Consider the following 27,490-nt stretch of genomic DNA (forward strand, 5'->3'; position numbering starts at 1 on the left):
TGTAGACCCAGAACGGCTCTCCCTCCGTCCTCCAGGGTCTGACTCTGGCTCAGAGTAGGGTCCACTCACTGGGTGGCCTAGAGCGTGGGGAAGAATAGTGCTCCCAACCCAGTTCTTCCCTCCATGAACTCAGCTTTATCACTGACCCTGCTGTGGGCTGTGGATGAGACTGGCTGGCGTGTGAATCCCAGGTCCACTTCAAACCACTGTGTGACTTTGCATTGGTGCCTGCCCTCTCTGTTTCCTCATCTATAAATTGGGTTGACTCCCACCTCAGAGGGCTGGCCCGTGGTAGATGCTCAGTTGTGGTCACAGTTATCAATAAGAGTAACTATTATCAATGAGGCAGCCCCTGCAGGGCCAGGGCTTGGGGTTTGCGTTCAAGCTCTCCAGGCCCCCGGCTGCCCCAGGGAGATGGGGTAGACGAGGTGGGGGCTTGACAAAGACTCCACCACTGGCCGGGGTCAGACGATCTTCCTTTAATACAAAGTCGATTTATCTACATACACAGAGGTGGGAAAACCACCCAGCTGCTTCCGTTTGAATAAACAGTGTTGAAAGCAACGGCAGATCTGCTCTTGTACAAAGAGAAAAACTTACTTGCTCAGGGGTTGGGGGGGGGGCGGGAAATCCCATCCTTCTGCCCCAAAACTTGCCCCATGGTCCCAGGGGGCGGAAAGGGTCCCTGATCTGGGGCAGCACATGGCCTCTCTCTCCCCGAAGTGAGAACCTCCCGTTTTGTTCAGTCCTTCTCCTCGGGGTGAGAGACAGGGGGATGGGGGCTCAGGCTGCGGGGAGGGGGTCGCTGCCATCTCCTCTGTGGCAGCGCCCAGCCCGTGGGCTCGAGGCCTGACGCTGGTGGGCCCGAGTTCCCCTGCTCCCCACCCCCACCCTCCTGGATATGTCTGAGAATTTCATTATAAAAGAAGCAAAAAAAAAAAAAAAAAAGAAAAATCAGGAGCAAAAGGTCCTATTCTTGAGTGAGGCACACCTTCAGATGGTAGGAAAAAAAAAAAAAAAGCAAGCCACAGGGGCAGCCTAAGCCCGCGCACGCCTGCCAACACAGCTGGCACACAAGAACGGCTGCTACAGTGAAAAAATAGACTGTCTGTGAACAGAATAGGAATAAGCCAAGTTTTTCTTTTTAAATTCGTTGACTGTCAAGTCTTTCGTTTTTTTCCCCCGTTTGTTTCTTCTTAAAAAAAAAAAAAAAAAGAAAAGGAAAAAAAAATACACTATTTAAAAAAAAACAGGAAATGTCACTGGATAGTTACACTGCGTTCGAAAGAGAGCTGCATCGGGTCCCCATCCCCGGCGCCCTCCAGGCTGTGGGGCAGGAAGGCTCCCCAGGGGAGGACGAGGGCCAAGTTCACAGCCCCCGCCCTCCTCCGGTTCTGGGGAAGAACCCCCCGCCCCGTTTGCTCACCGCCTCCCCCCTCCCCCCACCCCGGAATCTCTCGTTTTGGAATCTCGTTCTGGAAGGAAATGAGGAATGTGCCGAGTAGCGAAGGCGGCGGCCGGTCCAGGGGGGTGGCTGGGGCCACGCGGGGGGTTTGGGGCTCGAGGGGCCGCGTCGCTCCCGGAGACCCTGCGGAAACGCGGCCGCCGCCTCCTGCCCCGGCCGCCGGGGTCCAGGCCTCGGGGCCCGCCCGGCACGGGAGGCGTCGGGGCCGGTGGAGTCGGGCCGGGCCGACAAGGCTCTAGGTTGCATAGTGGTCAAAGCTCCCGAGGTACTCCAGAGCCGCCTGGTAGCAGAACTGGTACTCGTCCTGCGTGGGGGAGGGGAGGGGTGGGCCTCTGTCAGCGCCGCTCCTGCTCTGAAGCCTCCCAGGGCTGCCCGGGGCCCCCAGAGCAGCCTGCGCCTTCGCTGGGCTCTCCCCTCCTCATCCGCCTCCGCATCTCTTTCTTAGGACGCGGCCGCTTGGCCATCCCCTGCGACACCCCCTGGGGGGCCGGCACACTGCCACTCCAGCTCTGTCTCCCCGGAGACGGGAGAGTTTGGAGGACATTGGTTTTTCTTTTGCTTTTAATTTTCTTTCTTTTTTGGCAGCGCCGCACAGCATGTGGGATCTTATTTCCCCGACCAGGGATCCAACCCATATTGCCTGCATTGGGAGCGCAGTCTTAACCACTGGACCGCCACGGAAGTCCCTGGAGGACATTGTTAAAATGTCCCATGTGAACTCGATGGCAGGAAGTCCCTCCCCGCTTTGGGCCTCACTTCAGGGTTCGTGGCCCGTGCCGGGGTCCTGGCTGAGCCTGACCTGACCTCGCTGTGACTCTGGGGCCGGGATGGACGCATCCCTGCCCACTCCAAGGGACGCTTCTCAGCTCTGGCCTTCAGCTTACCCTTGCGGCAGCCCAAAGCAGGAGGGGCTGAGGACCTTCCACCCACGAGCACCCAGAGAGTGGAGGGTGGCTGTGCTCATCTCACGGGGGAGGAAACAGAGGCCCAGGCCAGCACCGGCGTGGGGCCCGGCCGCCGCCTCCCGTCCCGCCCTCACCTCCATCTGCACCATGGCTGGCCTCTGGGTCCGCAGCATCTTCACGGTCTGGAAGATGTCCACCACGCCTTCGTACCGCATCCGCTCCAGCACGATGCTGAGCGTGATGAAGACGCCCGTCCTGCCCACGCCGGCGCTGTTGGGGAGAGTGCGGGAGTTCAGGGGCGGGTGCCTGGGGGAGCCTGACCTAACTGCCCGGTTCCCGTCCCTCCTGCTCTGAGGCCTCCCAGGGATGGAAAGAGCCCAGACGGGAGCGCCTGAGGCCGTCCTCACGAGGCCTCGGTTTCCCTAGCCGGGCCACGGGCCGGGGCTCGGGGAGCAGCCCACCTGCAGTGGACTGAGATGGGGCCGTCCTGGCCGAACTGTTCCTTGGTCTTGTGCACTTGGCCGATGAAGTCGATGAAGCCCTCCCCCGACTTGGGCACGCCCTGTTCTGGCCAGTCCGTGAACTGGAACTGCCGGACAGTCCGGGACTGTCCATCCTGGAACAGAGAGAGAGAGCCCGGTCTTGTTATCAAGGTCAGTGGCGGTCATGGTTGTTTTCCCACCCTCGCCAAAGTCCCATCCTCCACCACCAGCCAACACCACCCTCTGTCCTTCCCCATCCTCTGCCCCATTTTCCGCCATCCACCCTGACGACTCCTTGTCCTGCGCTGTCTAATGGCACCATCTTTCACTGAGATGCTCCAATCTCGTCTTCAGCACCTGAGGATGCCACGCTCATCCTCCTCACCAGCCTCTAACTTCACCATCCAGTGACACCACCTTATATGGCCATCGTTCACCCCCCACCCCACAAATGCTCCTCTGCACAGCTCCAATCCCATCCACCCCTGCTGTCTGCCATCTTCCATCCTGTGCCGTCCCAGAGTGCACCCAACACCTGCCCTTCTTGGTCCCATTCTCTAGCTCCCTGGCGTCCTCCACTCTGTACCATCTCAGAGTACAAGAGCACTGCCCCATACCATCACCTTCCAGTGGTGCCATCTTCCATCCCCCACCATTGACTGACTGCTCACTGTCTTCGACCACCCACCAGCGCCATCACCTACTAGCCTTCACCACCCAAGGGCGCCATCTTCCACCAGCCACCACTGGAAGCTCACCTTCTGCCCGTGCTACCCAACACCGTTACCTCCTAACTTTCACCATCCACTGCGGGTAACTCATAGTCCTCGAGCATCCCACGATGCCGCCTCCCACTGACGTACTCCACCCCCACCACTCAACCATCCTTCTCGCCAATCCCATCTTCCCACGACCCAGCAGGGCCATCCAACATCATCATGGCTCTCTACCACCTTCCATTCATCACGACCCAATGGTACCATCTTCCATAATCCGTCCCTAGTAATTCAGCACTCTTCCCCCTCTAAGGACCATCTTCCGCTGACACTCACTACCCTCCTTTACTCATCATCTACCTTTTCCCAGTCACGGTCTCTACGTCAAAATGGTGCCATCCAGTGATGTCGTCTTACCCTGATAGTCTCCACCCTCCACCACCTAACACTGCCTTCCTCCAACCCCACCTTTCTCTACCTTATACCATCAACAGCACTATCTACTACCACTGATCGCTGAATGTTCGTCATTCTTTACTCTCTCCAAAGTCATTTCCCATTGTGCGTCTCCATCCGCCATGGGCCAAACATCTGCCCTCTCCAATCTCATCTTCCGCCACCCATCGCTGATAACACATCACCCTTCACTAACCCGCAGTACCATGTTCTGTTGGCATTCTCCATCCTGTTATCCACACCTTCCTCCCATCCAACACCATCCTTGTTTACCACCCTCCTCCACGACCACCCAACAGCGACATCCTCCACTGATTCTCCAATCCCCCCCATTCCACCAACCCAATGGCGCCATCTTGCACAACCCACGCACGATGACTAATGATGCTCTTTACCCATCAGGCTTTGCCATCCACTGGCAACATCCCGACTGACATTCCCATGCCCCATCATGCCACCCATGGATTCTGCGCTCTTTTCCATCTACGGCTCCGTCGGCCACCACCCGGCACCGTCCGTCCATTACCTCTCCCCCAGCCGGCTTTCAGCCCTCTAACGCTGCTACCCTCCATGGGTTGTTGCTTCCAGGGAAACGCCCACTCACGCCCTTTAACGTGATCGCCTTGGGCCATGTTCCCTCGTGAGTGGCGTGACACACGCTCCAACGGGGATGCCACGGGGTCAAGGCCCTCTCTTCCACCCACTTGGTGGTGGGAGTGATTGTCCAGCTGGCCAACTTCACTCCTCTTCCACCCAACCCTGGGGGGCTTTTCCTTCCCCTGGGCCTTTGCTTCTACCCCCAACTAGGGAAGCCCTCTCCAGACCACTAGTGGAACGGTGAGCAGCCTGTAGGGTCCGGCCCGGGTTCTGGTCCTTCCCAGCACTCCGTCCCCAAACTCACCCTGGCGTCTGTGACCTTGAACTCCCGCAGGATGTACTGAGGCATGTTGTATTCCGCCATCGGATCCACCACGAAGTACTGGTAGCGGGCGGAGCGCTCGGCCGGCCAGTACTGGTGACATTTTTCCTGTTGGGGGGGTGGCCGCCGTGGTCAGCCCTGCCCCCCGGCCCTGGCCCCGCCCCTGCCCCGCCCCCCGTGGCCCCCGGCTCACCCGGCCCATCTCCCGCAGCTTGGTCAGCATCACCACGATGGTCGAGTTGTTCTCCCAGAGCATGCGCCAGAAGTCCTCTGTGGTTTCCGCCAGCGGCCCCTGCGTGGCGATGTAGGCCTTCTGCTGCCTGCGGGGGAGGGGGGGTGAGTCCAGGGCCACGGGGAAACCCCGGCCCAGGCGTCATCTCCCTCCCTGTCTGGTTCAACCCTCCAAATAATCCCGTTTTCCACCTGGAGAGACCATCAGCCTGAGAATAGAGTCCCGCTTCTCCAGGAGGCTGCAGGACTGTCTGCTGACCTGTCCTGCCTTCCTCCTCCGCCCGCACTCAAGTACCATTAAACTAATGTCCGTTGTTTGCACAGGCCAAGCTCTCCCTAGGGCTATGCGTAGGCAGTAGCCCCTCCCTGGAACAGCCTCCCTCGGCCAGGGTTTCTCAACCTCGGCACTGCCGACGTTCGGGACTGGATGATTCTTTGTGGCGGGGCCGTGTCCTGTGCACTGTGGGGTGCTGAGCAGCACCCCTGGTCTCTGCCCACGAGATGCCAGTAGTAATCCTGCCCCCTCACTCCCGTTATGACCATCCAAACGTCCCTAGATGCTATCAAATTTCCCCTGGGTGGCAGAATTGCCCAGATTGAGAACCTCTGATAGAGAAGGACAGATAGAACCATGTTACGGACAGCAGCCATCAGTTAAATACATGTCTAAAGATTCCCTCCACCTCAGCCGTGACTGAGACTGGCAGGGTCTGTCTAGCTCTCTCCCATGCAAGACTGGAGGCCCCCCCGAGGGCAGGGCTGGGACCTTTCTGGAGCCTCAGCATCGCCCGGCAGAGGCCGGGGCCCCTGCAGCGGCCAGGGGCAGGTACCTGTAGCCATCAATGAAGCTGGCGTTAACGTAGTCGGAGCCCTCCACGCCCCGGATGGGCTGCAGACAGACCCGTGTGCTCTCGTAGGGCATGATGTTGACCAGGCGGTTCTTGAACTTGTTACAAGGCAGATTGGCACTGATGAAGCGGGATGTGTGGGCTTTGGAGTTGGCCAGCCGCTGTGGGGACGAGGGACGAGGGGACAGGAGGTCACCATCAGGACAGCCTCCGGCTGGGAACCCGCTTTCCCCAGGGATGGGGTGGGCTGTGTGTTTTCAGCCAGGGTGCTAACAGGGGCCTGGCAGGCAGGGGAACACCAACCCCCAACCCTCTGGTCTCCTTAACTCTGGTCTCCCGCTCAGCCCCCTCCCCCAGCCGGCCCACAGCAACCTCTACCCCCCCAGGGCCACCTTGAACTCGAGTTCCATGCCGGTGACGTGCTCGCCGGGCTCCACCTGGGTCAGCTTCTGGATGTAGGCGTAGAGGCTGCGGGCAGGCACCTCCGTGTTGCCGCAGCCCACGGCCTCCAGCAGGGCCTCGTGGATGAAGCTGTACTGGTCCTCGGTCTGTACCATGTAGTTGCGCTGGGACCGCATGAGCGTCACGTGGCCGTACACGTCCACCGTCTTCTCCGGCTTGATCCGCTCAAGCATGGCGTCGATGACAATGAAGCAGCCCGTGCGGCCCACGCCAGCGCTGCGGAGACAGGCAGGGTCGTCAGGGGCCCCCCCGGGCAAGGGGGTGGGGTAGGTGCGGCGGGGCGCAGCGGGGAGCGGGGGACCGGGACAGGGGTACCTGCAGTGGACCACGATGGGGCCTGCGTCCGGCGGGTTGCAGGTCTTGACTCTCCGCAGGAAAGCCAGGAATGGCGTCGGGTACTCGGGCACCCCGTGGTCCGGCCACGCCGTGAACTGGAACTGCCGGACCTCCCGTTTCTCACTGGAGCCGTTCTGGGGGCCAAAGGGACACCGCTGGTCACCGCAGCCCACCACCCACGTGCTGGGGGCCACGTTCACGCCTCCAGACCACCACTTCTCCGAGTGCCTCCGAGTGACTCAGGTGCGCGGCTGCCCCGGGGCTTGGGGGTGTCTCTGCCTGGGAGTTTCACTGGCATCTTACGCTCAACGCGGCCAGCACTGTGCCCCCCACTTTCTCCCCAAACCCGCTCCCCCCATCTCAGCTGATGGCGGCGCCATCCTTTCCACGCACTCCAGCCGGAATTTAGGAGTCGCCCTTGACTCCCCTCCCCTGCCTTCCCACATCCAAGACATCAGTCAGCACGGTCAGCTCTGCCTTCAAAGTCTACCCCAAGCCCACCCACTTCTCACTCGCCCCCTCCATGGTGACCACCCTGGTCCAGCGCCATCAACATCCATCCAGACCAGAGCAGTCACCCTGGTCCCCGGGCATCCCCACCGCAGTCTATTCCCCCCGCAGCAGACAGAGGGCACTGGTGAGCACACAAGTCAGGTCCCGCCCCTCCGCTGCTTCCTCTGCCCACAGCCCTCCCTGGGGGAAAGCCCAAGTCTCCCCTGCAGCCCACAGAGTCCTGCACGACCTGCCCCGTCCCCTCCCTGCGCTCCCCTCCTCCCTCTCTCCCCCTCGCTCACTCTGCTCCAGCCACACTGGACTCCTGGCTGTTCCTAAAACACCCCAGGCACAGTCCGGGCCCAGGGCCTTTGCCCAGGCTGTGCCCTCTGCCTGGAATGCTGTTACCCCAGATCTCCTCCCTTCCTCACCAACTCCAGGTCCTCCACTACCCATTCTATTCTTCCCTGTTTTATGTGTAAGATTTCCTGTCATTTTACATATTTATTGTCTGTGTCTTGTCCACTAGACTGTAAGCCCCACGAGAGCAGGACACTTTGGGTGTCCTGATGCCCAGGTAAGGGTCTGACACACAGTGTGTGCTTAAGGTGTGAATCAACTGAAAATCCGTACTCCCTCGTGTCCGTTTACTGTTTTCTGGCACCTGGGCCAGATGTATGCTTAATGTTGAGAGGACCTGGCTGGCGGCCAGGGGAACACTGTGGTGCCAGGAGCACCTCCGCTCCCCAGCATGACACTAAAAAATGTCCCCTGTCTCCCAAAGCACTAGAAATAAAAACAAAAATAAACAAATGGAACCCTAATTAAACTTACAAGCTTTTGCACAGCAAAGGAAACCATAAACAAAAAGACAACGTACAAAAAATATCTGCAAACGATGTGACCGACAAGGGCTTAATTTCCAAAATATACAGACAGCTCATACAACTCAACGACAAGAAAAACAAACAACCCAATGGAAAAATAGGCAGAAGACCTAAATAGACATTTCTCCAAAGAAGACATACAAATGGCCAATAGGCACGTGAAAAGATGCTCAACATCGCTAATTATTAGAGAAATGCAAGTCAAAACTACAATGAGGTATCACCTCACACTGGTCAGAATGACCATCATTAAAAAACTCCACAAATACCAAATGCTAGAGAGGGTGTGGAGAAAAGGGAACCCTCCTAACACTGTTGGTGGGAATGTAAATTGGTGCAGCTACTGTGGAAAACAATATGGAGGTTCCGCAGAAAACTAAAAACAGAGCTACCATATGATCCTGCAATCCCACTCCTGGGCATATATCCAGACAAAACCCCAATTCAAAAAGATACGTGCACTTCTATGTTCATAGCACCACTATTCACAATAGCCAAGACATGGAAACAACCTAAATGTCCATTGACAGATGAATGGATAAAGAATATGTAGTACATATACACAACGGAATATTACTCAGCCATAAAAAAGAACAAAATAAGGCCACTTGCAGCAACATGGATGCAATTAGAGATTATCATACTAAGTGAAGTCAGAAAGAGAAAGACAAATACCATATAATATCACTTATATGCAGCATCTAATGACACAAATGAACCTATCTACGAAGCAGAAACACACTCACGAACATACAGAAGGGACTTGTGGTTGCCAAGGGGGACGGGGTTGGGGGAGGGAAGGAGTGGGAGGTTGGGGTCAGCAGATGTTAAGTTATTATATACAGAATGAATAAACAACAAGGTCCTACTGTATAGCACAGGGAACTATATTCAATGTCCTGGGATAAACCATAATGGAAAAGAATATGAAAAAGAATGTATATTTATGTATAACTGAATCACTCTGCTGTACAGCAGAAATTAATACAACACTGTAAATGAGCTACACTTCAATAAAAAAATTTTTAAAAAGTGCCCCCAGACATTTAAAATGTCCCCTGAATGGCAAAATGCCCCAACTGAAAACCACTGATGTACAAGGACACACGGAACCATGTTATGCACAGCAGCCATCAGTTAAATACATATCTAAAGACTCCCTCTGCCCCAGTCTCGACTGCCCACTGTGTCTTCCATCCAAGACTGGAAGCCCCTTGAGTGCATGGCCAAGACCCTGCCAGGACCCTGCCATAAACCCAGGCTGGGTGAGGCCAGAGAGCAAGGAAGACCTGGTGTGGGGGACAGGGTGATTGATGGCAAGGGGACAGCAGGTTCACTGCTAAGTAGGATTCTGCTGGTTTGTCCTCCTGCTGTGGTTAGAGACAAGAGCTGTTCCCCTCTGAGTCTCAGTGTCCCCACCCATGAAGTGGGCCACCTGAGAATGTGGTCAGCCTGGGTCAACACGGTTTCTTCTCTGCCCCATGGGGAGCTCCCAGGGCAGAAGCTCGTCTTCCTTCTCCACCCCCATCACCCCCTCCCCAGAGCCCCCAGTCCCGGCCTGGGCCCCACCTTGTGCAGGGAGAACGTCCGCACGCAGAACGTGGCCAGCTCGATGGTGTCCAGCAGGGTGACCTGGATGAAGCCGTAGGTCTCCGTGCCCCTGTTGGGCCAGTACTGATCACATTTGATCTGCACCAGGTAAGAGAACAGAGGTGAGTGTGGGCCAGGGCCGACTGAGGGCTTGGGGGCCACAGGGTCCAGGCCTCACCCGTGATTTCTCCTCTAGCCGTGTCATCATAACGATGGTAGCGGACCGCTGCTCCCACACCATACGCCAGAAGTCACCGAAGGTCTCGGGCAGCGGCCCCTGGGTGGCAATGTACGCATTCTGCCGCCGATAGCCATCCACGTAGTTGGCGTTGATATAATCGCTGCCCACGATGCCTACGGCCGGGGTGAGAAGCCAGAGATCAGTGGGGGCACTCTGTCCTTCTAGGCTGGTTCCACCTTGGTCCACCGCCTCCCACTTCCTGGAAGCCCTCCTGGACTGCCCCAATCTGTCCCCAAGGAAATCGTGCGGCATGTCCTTCATGGTTTCTCCACCTCAACACTATGGCCATTTGGGGCCAGATCATTCTATGCTGGGGGCTGTCCTGTGCATTGCAAGTTATTGAGCAGTATCCCCGGCCTCTATCCCCTAGACACCACTAACACCTCCTTCCTCTAAGCTGGGACAACAAAAATGTCCCCAGACATCGCCAAATGTCCCGAGTGGTGGAACTGCCCTGATGAGCGTCACTGATGTAGAGGAACAGATGGAAGTATGTCATGGACAGCGGCCATCAGTTAAATACATATCTAAAACTTCCCAGTGGCTTCTGGCTGGCGTTGGACCAGGCCTCAGTCTCCCCACCTGTCCCCTAGCTAGTCCACTCTGGCCTGGCCCCGTGGCCAAGAGGAGGCATGGGGGTCTACGCGCTCTCTGTGGAGTGAGGCCGGGCATGATGGAGCCCGGGGCCCCGCGTGCTACCTTCGATGGGCTGGAGGATGACACGAGAGTGGTCGTAGGCGATGACGTTGGCATAGCGGTTTTTGGGCTTGTTCACTTCCAGATTGGAGTGCTCCCACGTGAACTGCTGGCCCGGATCGATGGACTGCGGGGAAGGGGAGGCGGGGGGTGTCAGGGTGGGTGTCTGTGGGCCCGGGAGAGTGGGAGGCGGGGGCCAGCTCACCTCGTACTCCTGGGAGAGCTTGAGGCTATCGTTGGCCTTGAGGCGTTCTGTGTGCTCCGCCATGTCCGCGATGGGGATGGGCGGGTGACTGAGCATGCCTGCGGGAAGAGAAGACCCGCCGGCGTGGCCGGTCACTCGGGGGCCAGCCCGGGGGCCGGGGGGGAGGGCGGGGGGGTTGCTCTACAGTGTGAGTCTGCGATGGACGAGCTGCAGTTAGAGGGAGTGGCGGGGGAGGGGAAGGTTCAGGGCAGCCCCCGTGGGGGCAGGGACCCCAGGCCTGCGGGGCTGGAGGGGGAGCCCGAGGCGGCGGCTCTGGGCCGAGCCCCAGCTCCCACCCTCCCCAGTGCCCCCCGCAACCAGCTTGGGATGCAGGGGCTGGGGAAGGGTCAACCCCCCCAGGACTTCAAGCTCCTGGTGCCTCGTGGCAAGAAGCAGGCAAGTGACACAGAGATGAAGAAGCGGATGCAGCTGGCCGGGCTTTCGGAAATACCGTCCCTGGGGCAGGGGCGGGAGGCCGATACCCCTTTCGGCCCCTTGGGGATCAGAGGGACCAAAAAGTCCTCTGCCGGGTGGAGCTGAGGGACCGGGGAGGGGAGACACGGGGTATGTGTGTGTTGGATGGTGGGGCAGCTGCCATGAACCCCTGACCTCTGAGGGCTCATTTTCTCATCTGGTACATGGGATGGTGACGTCACTTATCTTTGGAGCCCCCGGGGTGGGGGAGGTGGTGGCTGGAGGTCGTGGGGTGGGCCTGGCTCTTTCCTCCCCATATCTGAGCCTGCCAGACCCCCGTCCTCTCCTCTCCTGGGGCCTGGTGGCCACGCATGCGCTCACACATTCGCTCTGCAGCTATAGGGAGACTGAGAGCTATGCGCCAGCACTGAAGCACTGGTGGTAAACCGATAAAGATGTGCTGAGCCAGCTGGTGAAGAGCTGTTGTTCTGAGCCCCTGCGTGTCCCCCGCCACCCCGGGTGCTGCCCTAGAGCCCACAGCTAAGGGGTCTGAGGCTGGTGTCCATTTGGTGGGTCCCCTATCACATGGGCGATACTTACATGTACATACATGTCTCACGTAGATGCCTGCTCCCAAGCTCGCTCTCTCTCTCTCTCACACACACACACACACACACACACACACACACACACACACGCAGTCACAACCCGCGACCTCAGGGCCCGGCAGACCACACCCCCGCCCCCCCCCCCCCCTCGAGAAGCCAGCGCAGGACAGGTGGGCAGAGAGAGAGGAGGCGGGATGGAGAAACCAAGGATGAAATACAAACAGGGGCGAAAGGAAGCTAAGAACAGAGAGACACAGGAACTAACTTTCAAAGTGAAACCCCGGCTCCCTGAGGGGGCTGCTGAGGCCTGAATCTGCAGAAACAGCAAACAATAAATAAATGAAAACACGCGGGGAGGCCACCTCCCCCCGCCCCTCGCTGGGTGCACGCGCAGCAGCCGGCGGACAGACGCAAAGGGCAGAGCAACAAGTGAGGGACACACGGCCGCCTGGGCCCCAACCAGAGAACCGACAGCAGCTGCTGTGCACCCCTCCGGCTGGACACTGGCCAGTCCTGATTTTCAGCTGTGACTTCGGAAAGATCCCAAAGCTTTAGGCTCTTCTATCAACACGTCCCCCCAGACCAACCTGGCCTTGGGTCCCCTGTTGGGGTCAGCAGAGGGGATTTTGGAGGAGAGGCAGGATGGTGAGGGAGAAACTTGGGGGCAGGGGAAGGACATACGGGCCCATGCCATGACCTTTAAGGAGAACAGCACCAATCACTTAAACATACACATTTAAAATCCTCATTTGGATGGAAACAGAATTGATATAAGCTAGTCCAGAGACAGAAAAGAGAAGGGAGTATATCAGGGGTGCCATGAGACCTTTCATGATCTCTTATGAAGGACTGCAGCCATCAGTTAAAATAAATGATCAGAATCCTCGTTTGGATAAACACGGAACTAACATGAGACAGTCCAGCAGCAGAAAAGAGAGAGAAATAAATATGTTAGGAATAGCATGCAAGGCTGTATGCATGAGCCCTTCAGGAGGACTGCAGCCATCAGTTCAATATAAATGTTTAAAAATCTCCATCTGGTTGGAAAGAGTTAATATGAACGAGTTCAGAGACAAGAAGTGAAGAGCTGGGTGCAAGCAGAGAGACAGACGTTACCACGCTGTGAGCTCATAAGGAGAACAGCAACCATCAGTTAAATTAAAAATTCCTTATTTGGTGAGAAGCAGCTGGCATGAGCCCGTTACGAGGGAGGAGGTGAGGGAATGAGAGGATCACTGCACATGAAGATGATCAAGGGCAAGATCCTGATTCAGTTCTCCCACCAAGCATGGCAGGCGACTCGGCTGAATCCTATTAACCTACAGGGAACTATAAAGAGGCAGGGAGAACATGAGCATCTGCGGCCATGGAGGGGAGAGAGACAGACTGTGGTGGAGGCGGAATTCTTGCGCCTTGCTAGGGGCACGTCCCTGGGGAATGTGGGAAAAACCCTACCACCCACCACTGAGTGGCCTTAAGACTAGAGGTGTGAACAGAAGCAGAGCTCGTTCTGCCAGAAGAAATGAGGATTCAGAAAAGTTTTGCTTTTGTCTTTGTCTGAAGATGTCCTTTAAGCTCCCAGAGAAGACAGCAGCCACCAGTTAAATGCAACTCTTCAAAAGCCTCCTTTGCTTGTAAGCAGAATCAACCCACGACAGTTCCAAACCCAGAGCCACGGAGGAATTTGGGAATTAGGAACTGAATCGTACCAAGCACAGTTCAGTGGGGGCAGTCCTCGGGATCCACCGAGGTGGCAGCTTCCTCTCTCCCTACGCTACCTCTCCCCTCCCCCCCCATTGCTGTCATCCCTGGCACCTGGGATCAGCACATACCTGGCGTCTGGAAGTTAATGCGTCTCATTTCCACGGGGTCCTTGGGGTGGTGGGGGGCGAGGTCGGCGTTGTTCAGTAGGCATTTGGTGCGGGGCTCTGAGTCCTTGCGTTTACTTTGTAGGAGCAAGCAGACACGCGAACATGTGACCCAGCTGCGCACAACTGGGGTTCCCACGACCACGCACAGACACGTGTGCAACGGCTGGAGCAGCCAGGCGCCCGCTCACCCAACAGGCACGACGCCACCCCAGTTCCCCTCCTTGGTCTCCAAAGGGCAGGACCAGTTCTTACCTGTCAGGCTTACTGCTCCCGAAAACAGACATAGGTGAGGAGTTGGGGGGGGGGAAAGAAGACAGGTGAGGGTGTGCTGGCCATCAAGGGCCTGTTCTGTGACTGTGGGTGGCTTTCTTTCCCTCTCTGAGTCTCGGTCTCCTCCAGAAAACGGGGCTAATCCTTCCTGCGTGGGTCCCCCGCCACAAGGAATAACATCTCAGCCCTCTCTTTCTAAGCTGGGACATGTCCCACGTGACCTTGTTTAAACTGGACAGAGGCAGCCCCCACCCCAAATCTTGCCCAGTGGAGCGCCAGACTTGACAGGAGTCAAATCACTGGCTGGGTTGGAACCCTAGCCCTGCCATTTCCCAGGCTGTGTGACTCTGATCAGGTGGCTTAATTTCTCTGAGCCCTGGTTTCCCTGTCTGGACCATACAGGGCTTCTGCGATGATCCTCTGAGATGACTGTTCCCCCCTGGATCTTTCCAGACCCCTCTCCTTTTTTAGGAAGGCTTCCCTCCTGTCAAGTGGTGGGGGGGTGCAGGGGGCTCACTTCTTGTAGAGCAAGATGGCAATAACGATGCAGATGATGAAAACCACAGCCAGCACGGGCCCGATCACCCAGATGAGCCCCTCCTCGCCGTCCACAATGGGCTGCGGGTCTGGGTTATCCAGCTGGAAGGGGTCTGAGAAGGGGCTTGCCGCAAATGTCTGCAGGAATGGGGTGGGGGGACCTCCATCAGTGCTCGTCCTCCTCACGGTGGCCACATGGGTCTTTCTCAAACACAAATCCATGTCCATCCCCTACTCTAAACCCTCCTGCAGCTCCCAAGAACCCTGACCCTGGTGGCCTGCATGGCCTGGCCCTTGCCAATCTTCACTCTCCCCCTTCCTCTGTTTCAGCCACTCTGAAATCCCTTTTGCTCCTCTTGCACCCCAGACCTTTGCACATGCAAACTGTGGGATGCCCTTTCTTTACCGAACTCTTACACATCCGTCAAAGCCCTAGTTCCAAAATCCTTTCCTCTAAAAAACCTTCCCTATGGGATACCCTCAACCTCAAACCGTTCCCTCTGCCCAACTCTGACCACAGTTAGGAAGATCTGTGTCTGGTTCTGAGGTCAGGGCCCTAGGGACTGGCCTGCCTCACTCAGTGGGTGTGGCTGGATATGGGCAGACACCATTTGGGACTTACGGGTTCGCTCTTCTGCAGCACAGCAAGCACAAAGAGAACGTATCGGTGGCCAGGCTCCAAGCCCCTGTTGTCAAAGCCACCGTACTGCTTCTGGTCGCCAGGATGGAAGGTGGGTGGCAGCACTGAGAAGCGAGCCGCGATGTAGGGCCGGGGCACCTCCAGCTGGCGTGAGTGCCGCAGGCTGCGCCTCTGCAGCCGTGCGATATCCTGGATCAGCTGTGGGAACAGAGACGTGGGCTGCTCAGAACCTGGCTGGGAGCAACTGGGCTCACGAAAGCTGGGACATGTCTGGGCCCCACTGGTTGGGCCCCAGGCTCTTACCTCCTCCAGGTCCATTTCCTCTGGGCTGCCCAGCGGGGTCAGGAACTGGCCACCACGAGATTTGCGCAGTGGCACCATCACAATGAAGTAGTTCCTATCAGGAGATGGAGTCACGGGAGGTTGTCTACTAGCATGACCAAGGGATGCTATCTGGGGCTGAGCTGGGGAGCCGCCCCTCTCTGAATTTTCCCTTCTGCTCATACGATAGGCGTATGGCCCCAGTCACATAGGACTATAGTTCCTGATTCAAGTCTCCAGGCTTTTGATGATACTGTACCTTTTGCCTAGAAAGCCTACCCTGTGCAATTACAGTTGACCCTTCAACAACATGGGGGTTAAGGAGGCCGACCCCCTGAGCAGTCAAAGATCCATATATAAGTACAGTTGGTCCTCTGTATCCACGGTTCTCTATCTGTGGATTCAACCAGCTGTGGATCGTGTAATACTGTAGTCTGTACTTATTGAAAGAAATACGCATATAAGTGGACCCATGTAATTCAAACCTATGCTGTTCAAGGGTCAACTGTATATTTCTCAAACTCCTATACATCCTTCAAAACCCCAGCTTCCATGCCCACACAGTCTTGTAATCCTCGATTTTTCCCTGCTTCCCAGAGTCATCCTCTCCTTACTGGGGACTCTCAGCCCTGGTGCCTCTCACTGCCACACCATGGGACTGAGGGTGTCTGTGTCCAGCTCTGCCTCCCCACCAGTCTAGGAACCTAGAACCAGTAGAAGGTCAGGCATACGGGGGCGTCAGGGAATGCTCAAAGAGCAGACACGAGGCCACATTTAGCAACAACATCTACGAGAAGCACTGGACCGTCAGGGGAACCACACGGGGTGGGGCTGATGCGATCTCTGTTTTACAGACAGGTGAGGAAACTGAGGCACAGAGAGGTCAAGCGGCTGGCCCCAGTCACAGAGCTGGTTGGTGGAGGTGCGCAAAATCCCTGAGGGGGGCGAGTTGAGCTTACTGGACGGGCACAGGGCTCTGGCCGTCGGGCAGATACACCACGATGTAGCCATCGGAGTCGGGCTTGGGGGTCACGCTGGGCTTAGAGCTGAGCAGGTTGAAGGCGGTCCAGGCAGTGACTGTCTGCTGGAGGCCACCCAGGCTGCTGCCGCGGTTGGTCAGCACGAAGTTGTAAAAGGTGTTGGGCTTGAGGTGCGTGATGAGCTTCTTGGTGGTGCGGCCGTCCACGTCCAGCGTGAGCCCATTGTACTGGATCTGTGGGCCGGGCCAGCTCAGCAGGGCTCTGGGTTGAGCCCCTGGTCCTGACCGAGCCTGGATCCCAGACTTAGCCCTGACCCTGCCAACTGTGACCCCAGACTGAGCCTCAATCCCAGCTGAGCCCCAATTCTAACAGAGCCTTGATCCCAGACTAAGTCTTGACCCCAAACTCAGCCCCAACCCCAGACTGAGCCCCGAACCCAGGATGAGCTATAATCGCAGCCAAGTCCCGGCTCTAAGTCCCAATCCTTAAACAGCCCTAATTCCAGACTGAGGCTTGAGCCTAGACTGAGACACTGAGCCTGAATCCTAGCTGAGCCCCGATCCCAGGCTAAGCCCCAGCTCTGACTGAGCCCTAATCCCCTACTGAGTCCCAAACCCAGAATGAACTTCAACCCCTGGGACTGATCCCAGGCTAGGCCCCAATTCTGACTGAGCCTTGATCCCAGACTAATAAGTCTTGACATCAGACTAAGCCCCAACCCTAGACTGAGCCTCAAGCCTACCCGGCAGCGAGTCCAGCTGACCCCCAGCCCTGGACTCAACCCCGACTCCAGACCAGGCCCCAACCCCGGCCAAGCCCCACCCCCCAACTTGTCGGGAGGCTGCACCTTGTAGGGCGTGGGTGAGTGGTAGTTGTCGGGGAACTCCCAGCTGAGCAAGACTGCCGTCTTCATGATCATCTTCACCTTGAAGTTCTTGGGCGAGACTGTGCCAGGCAGCGGCAGGCGGGAAAGAGCAAAGGAGAGGTCCCGTGAGTGCTGGGGGGCGGGGGGAGCGGGGGGACGGGGTTGTGTTGGGGGCGGCCCAGGCGCTCCCTGTCGTCCGCTGTGCCCGTGGCCTTACTGCCTGGCCCTGGCCCGGCCCTGCCTGTTCCAAGTCCCTGCCGCGGGAGACGGCGCAGCTGCAGAGAGAAGGCGGAGGTGGAGGGGGGTTGGGGGGGACGGGGTGGGCTGGGGGCGGTGTAGGGGGGCGGCCGTGCCACCTAGGCGTGTCCCACCTTTGCCAACGCCGGAGCCTCGGGGTCCGGACTCGCCTTGAGCGTCCACGAGGAAGCAGAAAAGTGACCACTTACCTGGGTGGGGGAGAGGGAGGGGGCTGGGGTGGGGGTGGGCGCGAGGCCCGGTCCGGCTCTGGTGCGGGGATCACCGCGCGCCTACCTTGGTCCCGCAGGAACGTCCGGTAGCGGACGGGGGGGCTGTAAGGGCCGGGGCCGCGGCGCGTGTGGGCCCGCACTTGGAGGTCATAGGCCGTGTCGGGCTTGAGGCCCTGCAGCGTGAGCACGTTCTCGGCGCCCGGCTCGGCTGCCGCGGGCAGCTCGGTCTCTCGGGCGGGGCCCAGGGCGCCGGCCTCCCGCACGGCCACCGTATACTTGACAATGGCCCCGTTGCGCTCGGCGGGCACTGGCGGCAGCCAGCGGAGCAGGACTGTGCCGGCGGAGGCGTTGCCGGCCGCCTCGAGGATCTGTGGGTGGCCGTGGGGCGTATCCTCGGGGATGCTCAGGACCTCGGCCACCTCCTCGCCCAGGCCGCCTCGGCTCCGGGCCGCCAGCCGGAACACGTACGTGGCGCCCTTGTGCACGCCCGACGCAGTGTAGTGGTCCTCGGTGGGCGGGAACTCCAGTGTGGCCAGGGGCGACGAGTCCTCGCGGCCGAACTGCAAGCGATAGCCCAGCACCTGGTCCTCGGCGGTGCCGGCTGGGGGCTCCCAGCGTGCCAGCAGGCTGCCCTCGGTGGTCTGCTGCACCGACAGGGTGGGGCGGCCCAGCACTGTGGGGGGGATACAGGGCCGGGGTCAGCCTGGGAGCACAGGGTGAGATTGCCTTTTTTTTTTTTTTTGGCCACACCGTGCAGCTTGTGGGATCTTAGCTCCCTGACCAGGGATTGAACCCAGGCCCTCTGCAGTGAAAGCGTGGAGTCCTAACCACTGGACCGCCAGAGAATTCCCAAGGGGTTGCAATTTTTAAAAGCGGTCTTGGGAAGGCCTCGCTCAGAAGCAAAGACTCGAAGGAGGTGAGGGAGGGAGCCACAGGGAGGTCTGGGGGGAAAAGTGATTCAGGCAGAGGGAACAGCCAGTGCAAAGGTCCTGAGGTGAGACTGTGCTGGGTGAGTGCAAGGAACAGCGAGGAAGCAGAGGACTCAGAGGACCCGATAAAGGAAAACATTAACAGATGTCACAGCAGGCCCGCATCTATGTTTCTCCTTCTTCTGTTAGTAAGTCACTCAGCTCTTGCCTCATTTATTCACCCCTTGCCTCCTGCCGGCACCTGATTAATATCCATGGAACGGAGGAGTGTCCAAAACCCTGTCCCTGCCCCCATGGTTCTCACAGTCTGGGTAGTGATCAATGTGTCAAGGCCCTGAGAAGCCCTGCAGTGCTGAAGCTCTACACATGAAACCAGGCCTCTCCACTGCAGGACTTATCAGGACCTTTAATGGATGGTGGTGTGAACAGTCACAGTGTATGCAGCAGGTTCCGCTCAGCAAGCATGGCTCTAATGTAACGTCCCTGAGAGAGGACGGCAGATCACAGGAAGCTTCCTGGAAGAGGTGACATGGGCGCTGGACGACACAGAGACTAGGCAGACGAAGGGAACGGTAGGGGCATGGGCTGGCAGCAGTGTGGAGGGGTGCTGTGTCCAGCTGGGAGGCCTTGAACATCAGGCTCTGTGGTCAGCAGTGAGGCATGGAGGGTGCAGGAAGTGGGGTGGAGGCCACGGGGGCCTTTGTTCCTCGAACACACCAAGCTTGTTCCCTCCTCTGAGCCTTTGCCCGGGCTCTGCTCTCTGCCTAGAATACCCTCCCCCGTTACATTTTCACGGCTGTCTCTCTCTCCTCACTCAGCTATGTCTGGCTGGTGAAAAACCAGCCTCTTGGGACTGATGGGAGGGGCCCGAGGGGGAAACTGAGGCAGGGCTGCCAGGAGAGGAGGCTTCAGGGTGCAGCAGGGGAGACGGGCACACCACCCTGAAATGACAACCCGCCTGGGGCGATCAGAGCTGGGATGGGGGAGGCACGGGGTGCTGGGGGCAGGAGAGGTGCAGAGAGGCGGCCTGACCAAGACCGTGGCACGGGGGTGAGTGGGGAAGGCTTCCTGAGGAGGTGCTGACTAACCAAAGACCCAGAGGATGCAGAGGAGACAGCCAGCCCGGAGAAGGGTATCCAGGCAGGGGGAACAGGAGGCAGAGGGTGAGGAGTTAAGAGTTGGCTGTTAAAGGTTTCCATCTGGCTAGAGCTGAGCGGGGCTGGACCACACTGGGCCTTAATATCCTCTGGAGCAGCCCCACACCTTTGCTCTCCCTGTTCCTCCCGCTTGGCGCATCCTCCCCACCAACATGGGCTCAAGAACTCCGCAGGGATGCTCTGAGGGCAAAGGGGCCATAGAGGGTCTCGCACCTGCTCCCTTGGTCACTACCACCTTGGGTTTACTGCGAGCGCCATCTCCTTTCATGGTGTAGGCGGCTACCGTGATGGAATAGGCGGTCTCAGGCTGCAGGTTTGTGATGATCATCTCCTGCGGGCAGGGGCAGGGGCGGGGAATCAGTGACACAACCAGGGCTGCCCACCCTCCTCCCCATGCTAGGGACAAGCAAGGCAGACACGGGGCCCAATCTGCGGGCAGAGACGTGCACCCGAGCTCATGCACAGACCCCGACACGTAGCACGTCCATGCTGAGATGGGCACAGGTGGCCTGACATCTGTCATGGACCGCCTGGCCCAGTGCAGTCCCCGCCCCTCTGGTCCCCAGCTACCACTCTTGCCCCACCCCCGTTCTGTCCTCCCTGCAGTGGCCCCCAGAGGGTGCCTGTGAGCAGCTGAGTCAGGTCTCCAGGGCTCTGGTCTCCCTGGGGGCAAAAGCCCAAGTCCTTCGCACCACCCCAAGTCCTCTGCCGCCCACAAGGCCCTGCACGACCTGCCCCTGTCCCCTCTCTGCCCTCACCTCCTCCCTCCCTCACTCTGCTCCAGCCACACGGGACTGCCTTGCTATCCCTCCTCCAACCAGACATGGTCCTGCCCCAGGGCCTTTGCACTGACTGTGTCCCCTGCACCCGAACCCTGTCTCCACTACATCCATTGGTGTGCTGGAGATTCCTTATACCAGCTCTTGAAAGCCAACAGTCGAATTTTCAGAAAATTTGCAAGCCACTTATTAAACAGCCGTTATTATAAATGAAATTATATAAACGTACGATCAAATAAATAGTAAAAACAAAGGTAATAAGTACTCAAAACCCACTCCTCCGTCATTATTTTATCACATTTACTATTATCTATGTCCTCGACATTATTCTATTCTGTCTCATATCTGTGTGATACAAATACTATACAATGACGAGCTACCACAAATCTGGTAGGTAGCTTGAAATCGACACGGTGGGAGTATTTACACCATGGAAAAGGGCAAATGCTACCAGTCAGGACTGCGCCCACCCGATAGCTGGCTGTTCAAGCGTTTACACCACTATCTATGCCCCGTCCCCACCAGAGCTGTAACTAGACACGTATTTGTGTCTTGTTCCAAGTAACATTCCCTCTCCCCTGAACCGTGACCCCCAGGAAAACGGGCTCAGGCGTGTCTTGGTCACCGCCGCATCCACGGCACCTAGCACAGGATCGGCAGGTGCTCAGTAAATCACTGCCCATTCAGTGAATGACAGTGCACCCTGACCCTCACGCAGTCACACGCGTGTCCACGTTTCCCATACATGCACCCCACAAACATGTCCGGCATGCCTGGGAGCTCCGGGGTGGCCCCAGGTCAGGAGCATGAGGAGGGGGGGGGGCAGGATGCACGAACAGAGGGTCTCCTGCCCCTGAGCCTCACATTCAGTCCTTCCTGGGGTCTTGGTGGGTTGGAGGGTCTGAGCTGGAGCCATGTGGGAACCTCCCCCCAGACTGGGGTGGGGCGGGGCGGGGGAGAAGCAGAGCTACTGGAGTGGGTGGGGCCGTGTCAATTTAACATCAGGCTTCGGGCTGTCAGAAGAGCCTGTGGCCCCTATCTTAGGGGCAGAAAGACAGCCCAGAGAGATGCAGCGACTTGCCGAGAGTCACACAGCAATCCTGACTCTGGTTCAGGGCCTCCTGCAGGCCTCCTTTCCCACTTGGGGCCCACTGACCCCTCTCATCACGCCAGGGCCAGAATGAAGGGGACACTTTGGCCTAAGAGAGAAACTTTGAGGTCAGGTAGGGCTGAGTCAGGTGACAAAAGGGTCAGGCTAGGCTGGAAAGTGACTCAGTTTGGATCTGCCAGGCCTAGGTGCAACAGGGGAGGCTGTGGGCTGGAGGAGGTTGGTTAACGCTGTCCAACAGCTGGAGCAAAGGTGTGGTGGAGAAGACCCAGGCCGGGAGCTAGGCTGGAGGAGGAAAGTTGGGAGGCAGGAGGCCAGTGGACTCCAGGGGCCATTCAGCTAAGAATGGATACCTCTGCGGTCCCCAGCAGAAGCCCATGTGCCTGATGCAAAACCGAGGCTGCCAGCTAGCTCCAACAGGTAACTAGGTGTGCATCGGGGGCCCAGGGGAGGAGACCCTTTTACAAGGGGCGTGCGGGGGATGGGGTCACAACACTGCACGGCCCGCCCGCGGGAAGAGCATGGCAGCGGCGCGGGGTGGCAGGGGGGCACTACTTACATATTCGGCCGTGTCGTCCGTCTCCCACTGAGCGCGGGAGGAGGCGGCAGGGGAGAGAGGAGGAGGTGAGCGGAGCAGCCAGAGAGAGAAACACAGAGAAGCAGCGAGAGGGCGGGAGCGCAGGGGGCCCGGGCCCCGCCCCACCCCAGGCCCCGCCCCGGAGCCCCGCCCACCTGGGCATCGGCCAGCATGACGTCCTTGATGCGCGGCGGCCCTCGGGCCTCAGCGCCCTCCATGCGCACGTAGTGGACCTGGTAGCCGCGGATCTGGCCGTGCTGCCGGCCGGGCGCGGGTGAGCGCCACAGCACGCGAATAGCCGTGGCGTTGAGCGCCTCCGCCTCCACCTTCCGCGGCGGCGCGCTGGGCACTGGCGGGTTGGGGGGAGGGGCGGGCGGGGCCGTTACTGGGGTGCCCAGCCCTGCCCCGGGCAGCGCCACTGACCGATGCCAAGGTGCCGAGTGACTGCCGGTTAACCCGGCGCTCTGAGCGCTCACCGCTGGCCCGGAGGGAATACCTCCTTCACGCTTCCCACAGCCCGGGGAGGGGGCCCTGATGGTGCACCCCATTTACAGACGGGCAACTGAGGTCCCCCAGAGCCTAGGTCACCTGCCCAGGGCCACAAGACATGAGTGGGCCGTGCATGCCCCACTCTAAGGTTTACCCACACTGCTTCCAAACTCAGAGCATCCCTTCTAGACAGGGGTTCTTATGCTCCCTTTACAGATGGGGAAACCGAGGCACAGAGAGTTGATCCCAGGACCACAGGGTTATCAAGAGGCAAAGCCGGGATGGGAACCCGGGCAGTCCAGCTGCACGCTCCCACACACTCCAGGGTGCAGCCTGCCCACTCCGCACTGGAGCGCTTTCTCAGCCAGCCCCCAAGCTCAGAGCCTTCGCCACCCACCCCGCCCCCACCCCAAGGCCTGGCGTGAAGAACCGCTTCATTTCTTCCCCATGGTTAGGACAAAATGTTGGGGCTGCCAACCGAAACTTCCAGGCCAATGGCTCAGAAAACAGCTGGTCCAGGTTTCCTGCAATTTTATTGGGGAAGCTGCCTGCTTCATTTCCCTTCATGCCCTCAGCTTCTGCTGTGTGACTAGCGTCTTAGAACATTCTAGCTCGGCTACGGTGGGAATATTTACACCACAGAAATCGGCCAGTGCTACAAATCAGTCTCTATGCCCCAGAGAGCTGGCGGTTAACCATCATCAGCACGCAATCTACCTACTTTCTAGGTAGGATGGCTCAGACCCAAGTAGCTCCAAATCTCAGGTTATCCCTAGAGTCTAAAAAACCAGGTTTCTGGGGTCAGGGACCATAATTTTTGTTGCAAGTGCTGCTTGCTGTTTCCTACACTCCGTTTCCATGGCTTCCACCACCGGACCAAAATACAGGGCTCCCCGCTTAATGTTCCAGGCCCAAGGCTCAGAGAGAAAATGTAGCCCGGAAGGTCCAGAACAGAGAATTCCAAGATCAAGGAGCCCGGGTTGGCTTGGGGAGGCTGATGGCCGCTTGTCTCCCTCTCCTGACTGTGGCTTCTATGGTTGGCTAAAAAGTTCATTCGGTTTTTTCCCATAAGATCTTACTGAAAAACCCGAAAGAACTTTTTGGCCAACCCAATACCTTCTGACCACCAGCCAGCCCAGTTTTCCAGGGACAGAAGGCTCCAAGGCAGGGGCCGGGCTGGGGCCTGGGGGTCCCGGGGGTCCCAGGCCGGGGCCGATGCTTACCGTCCTCGTCGGTGCGGATGACCACGGGCGAGCTCTCGGGCCCTGGTCCCACCTCTGTGTGAGCGATGGCCGTGATGCGGTACTCCGTCCACTTGTCCAAGGCCTCCAGCAGGATCTGGGTGGTGGTCGGGGGGATGCCGTTCACCTCCTTGGGTTGCGGGTCCTCTGAGCCCAGCGGTCGGTAGCGGACGCTATAGCTCACCAGGGCCCCGTTGTGCGTGTCCGGCGGCGGCGGGCGCCAACTTACCAAAATGGCCGTGGAGCGCGTGCTGACACATTTAACGTCTTGAGGGGGGGCTGACGGTTCTATTGGGGGGGGGAGAACGTGGGGGTGGGGAAGGGAGGCGGGATGGGCAGGGAGGGGGTGGGGAAACAAAAGATGGGAAAGAGAAAATAAAAAAGAAGATGATAACAAACAAAACAGAACCAAACCAAAGAGAAGTCGAACCCAAAAGAAGCGGGTGTCAACCAAAGGTGAGATGGGCGGGTGGGTGGGCAGGCGGGGATGGGGGCAGAGAGGGCTGGCCAAGAACGCTGCACTTACCACATGGGGCTGCACTTGGCACACAGTAGGTCTTAGGGAGAGGGTAGCCACAGTCCCCAAGGAGCATATGCACGTGTGCTGTGCACTGTGCCAAGTGGAACAGCAGTAAAAGCCCCATTCACTGGGCACCTACTATGTGCCAGGCACCATGCCAAGTGGCACAGCAGTAAAAGCCCCACTTACTGGCACCTACTATGTGCCAGGCATGGTGATAAATGAAATAGCAATAAAAGTCCCCTATACTGGGCACCTACTATGTACCAGGCACCATGCCAAGTGAAACAGCAGTAAAAGCCCCATTCACTGGGCACCTATTATGTGCCAGGCACGGTGCCAAAACAATAGTAAATGTACTTATTTATTGAACACCTACTGTGTGCCAGGTATAGCACCAGGAATACAATGACAATAAATGTACTTATCTACTGAACACCTACTGTGTGCTAGGCACTGTGCCAGAAGAATAGCAATAAAAGCCTCATTTATTGGGCACCTACTGTGTGCCAGGCACCATGCCAAGGGCTTCACAGAATAACAGTAAGTGTACTTATTTAGTGAACACCTACTGTGCACCAGGCACAGCACAGGAGCAGAATGACAGTAAATGTACTTATTTATAGAACATTTACCGTGTGCTAGGCACTGTGCCAGAGGAATAGCAAAAGCTCCATTTACTGGGCACCTACTATGTGCCAGCCACTAGGCCAAATGCAAAAGCAATAAAAGCCCCATTAATTCAGTAACTACTATGTGCCAGGCATGGTGCCAAAAGCTGCACAGAATGGCAGGTGAGAAATCTACTTATTGAACCCTACTATGTGCCAAGCACCATGCCAAGGGCTTCACAGAATAACAGTGAAATATTTATTGCACACCTACTGTGTGCCAAGCATTGTGCCAGACGAATAGCAAAAGCTCCATTTACTGGGCACCTACTATGTGCCAGGCACAGCACCAGGGATGGAATAACTGTAAACACTAATTTACTGAATACCTACTGTGTATCAGGGGAATAGCAGTAAAAGCCCCATTTATTGGGCACCTACTATGTGCTAGGCGTGTCTCTAAAAGCTTCACAGGTTAACAGTAAGAGCATCTATTTACTGAACACCTGTATAGCCAGGGACCCCAGAGGGCAACCCTGTGGTTACTTCTTGGCCTCACTTGCAAAGAAAACAATGTCTGAGTCTTGAGCACCTACTGTGTGCCAGTTAGCATGCCAAGGGCTATACAGAGTAATAATAAAAAGCCCTTGTGTATTGGGCACCTACTGTGATGGCACTGGGTCAGGGCTTTATAGATAACACAGCCCACAGTTAGCACCTACTGTGTGCCAAAGTTTTAGTAGCTCATAGTTCTTCTGTTTTGAGCCCCTACTGTTCACCTGATGCCAACCTAAGCCCACTGCAGATCAATAGTACATCTCATTTATTGAACACCTACTATGGGCTGGTCACTGCAACAGCCCTCTGAAGATAAAAGCAGCCGTTGCCATTTACGCGGCGCCTACTGCATGCCAGGCACTGTGCTAAGGTCTTTACTGAAACAGAAAAACAGTGCCCACATATCAGGTACCTACAACATGCTAGGTACTATACTAAGGACTATGTAGAACATTAGTAGTTCTCATTTCTTAACAGGGCCTACTGTGTGTCAGGCCCTGTTATTACTGGATAACAGTAATAGTCCCTATGTTTGAAGCGTCTACTATGTGTCAAGCACTGTGCTAATGACCTTATACAAAAATAGTAATAGTTCTTACTTATTGAGTACCTACTATTTACACACACAGTTCCAAGAACCTTGCAGACAACAGTTTCACGTTTGGAGCAAAAACGAAACCATGCTAGGCCCTTCCAGACTGAGAGTGGCTCCCATCTGAGCACCTACTATGTGCTTAGCACCAGGCCAACCTCTTTAAAGTGCCACTTATTGAGCGCTTACTGGATGCCAGGCACTGTGCCAAGGGTTTTTGCAGAGCAATCATTGTAGCCCCCATGTTTCGGGGACCTACTGTGTACCTGACACCAGGCTGAGCTTGTTACAAGCTACTAGTAGCTTCCATTCATGGACTGCCAACTCTGTGCCCAGCACCCTGCCGATCCGTATTTAGACTGAAAATGGCAGCTGCCATTTATGGAGCACCTACTGTGTGCCAGGCAGCATGCTAAGGACTTTGTTAAACAACAGTGATACTCCCCATATATTAAGCATGAACTGTGTGCGTTAAGGGCTTTATGGAATAGCAGTAATAGTCTCCATGTGCCGAGCACCTACTATGGGCCAGGCCCTGTGTTAAGAGCATTACGGTAGATAATCCTCATGTTCTGTGCATCTTCTGCACGCCCAGCAGCCTAGGCCCTCTGCAGACTCAAATTACGGCCCACTGATTGTGCCTCATTTAATTCTCATGACCCCCTTACGTGGCTGGAACTAGCGCCCCTCCACCGCCACCCCATGTTCCAGGTGGGGAAATGGGTTTCAAAGCCCACCTGGTTTGCCTGGCATTCTTTTATCATTGGTTGTACACCTACTGGGTGCCAGGTCCCACCCGTTCTGGGTGCTCACCTCCCATGTTACAGGTGAGGAAACTGAGGCCCAGAAAAGGCAAGTGGCTTGCCCCAGGGCACGCGGCGCGAGCCAGGCCTTGAAGCCAGGCTCAGCTGCTGTCCATGGGCTGTCCTGGTTGAGGCTGGGAATTCAGACCTCAGCCTGTGCCTTTATCAGCTCAGGCCAGCTGA

The 27,490-nt window shown here is 57.3% G+C and overlaps 1 protein-coding gene across 1 annotated transcript in view; it reads right to left on the reverse strand.

Moving 5' to 3' along the window:
• Nucleotides 1-464: 464 nt before the first annotated feature.
• The window catches only part of PTPRS (protein tyrosine phosphatase receptor type S), a 121,642-nt gene continuing 94,616 nt past the window's right edge, over nucleotides 465-27,490 (reverse strand). Inside the window, exons 11-35 of the mRNA XM_082456943.1 lie at nucleotides 24,206-24,511; nucleotides 22,649-22,842; nucleotides 22,476-22,502; nucleotides 20,243-20,360; nucleotides 18,008-18,616; nucleotides 17,459-17,556; nucleotides 16,591-16,844; nucleotides 15,614-15,707; nucleotides 15,293-15,508; nucleotides 14,651-14,808; nucleotides 14,116-14,127; nucleotides 13,825-13,937; nucleotides 12,258-12,305; nucleotides 10,932-11,029; nucleotides 10,730-10,853; nucleotides 9,968-10,143; nucleotides 9,769-9,888; nucleotides 6,800-6,954; nucleotides 6,415-6,700; nucleotides 6,005-6,183; nucleotides 5,137-5,263; nucleotides 4,926-5,051; nucleotides 2,832-2,986; nucleotides 2,505-2,640; nucleotides 465-1,769 (exon numbers count right to left, since the gene is read on the reverse strand). Of these exons, the coding sequence (XP_082313069.1) occupies nucleotides 1,701-1,769; nucleotides 2,505-2,640; nucleotides 2,832-2,986; nucleotides 4,926-5,051; nucleotides 5,137-5,263; nucleotides 6,005-6,183; nucleotides 6,415-6,700; nucleotides 6,800-6,954; nucleotides 9,769-9,888; nucleotides 9,968-10,143; nucleotides 10,730-10,853; nucleotides 10,932-11,029; nucleotides 12,258-12,305; nucleotides 13,825-13,937; nucleotides 14,116-14,127; nucleotides 14,651-14,808; nucleotides 15,293-15,508; nucleotides 15,614-15,707; nucleotides 16,591-16,844; nucleotides 17,459-17,556; nucleotides 18,008-18,616; nucleotides 20,243-20,360; nucleotides 22,476-22,502; nucleotides 22,649-22,842; nucleotides 24,206-24,511 (3,998 nt within the window). The 3' untranslated portion in view covers nucleotides 465-1,700. The remainder of the gene's footprint in view (nucleotides 1,770-2,504; nucleotides 2,641-2,831; nucleotides 2,987-4,925; nucleotides 5,052-5,136; nucleotides 5,264-6,004; nucleotides 6,184-6,414; nucleotides 6,701-6,799; nucleotides 6,955-9,768; nucleotides 9,889-9,967; nucleotides 10,144-10,729; nucleotides 10,854-10,931; nucleotides 11,030-12,257; nucleotides 12,306-13,824; nucleotides 13,938-14,115; nucleotides 14,128-14,650; nucleotides 14,809-15,292; nucleotides 15,509-15,613; nucleotides 15,708-16,590; nucleotides 16,845-17,458; nucleotides 17,557-18,007; nucleotides 18,617-20,242; nucleotides 20,361-22,475; nucleotides 22,503-22,648; nucleotides 22,843-24,205; nucleotides 24,512-27,490) is intronic.

Source organism: Balaenoptera physalus (genome assembly GCF_965194825.1).
Source record: "Balaenoptera physalus genome assembly, chromosome: 3".
Taxonomy (NCBI): Eukaryota; Metazoa; Chordata; class Mammalia; order Artiodactyla; family Balaenopteridae; genus Balaenoptera; species Balaenoptera physalus.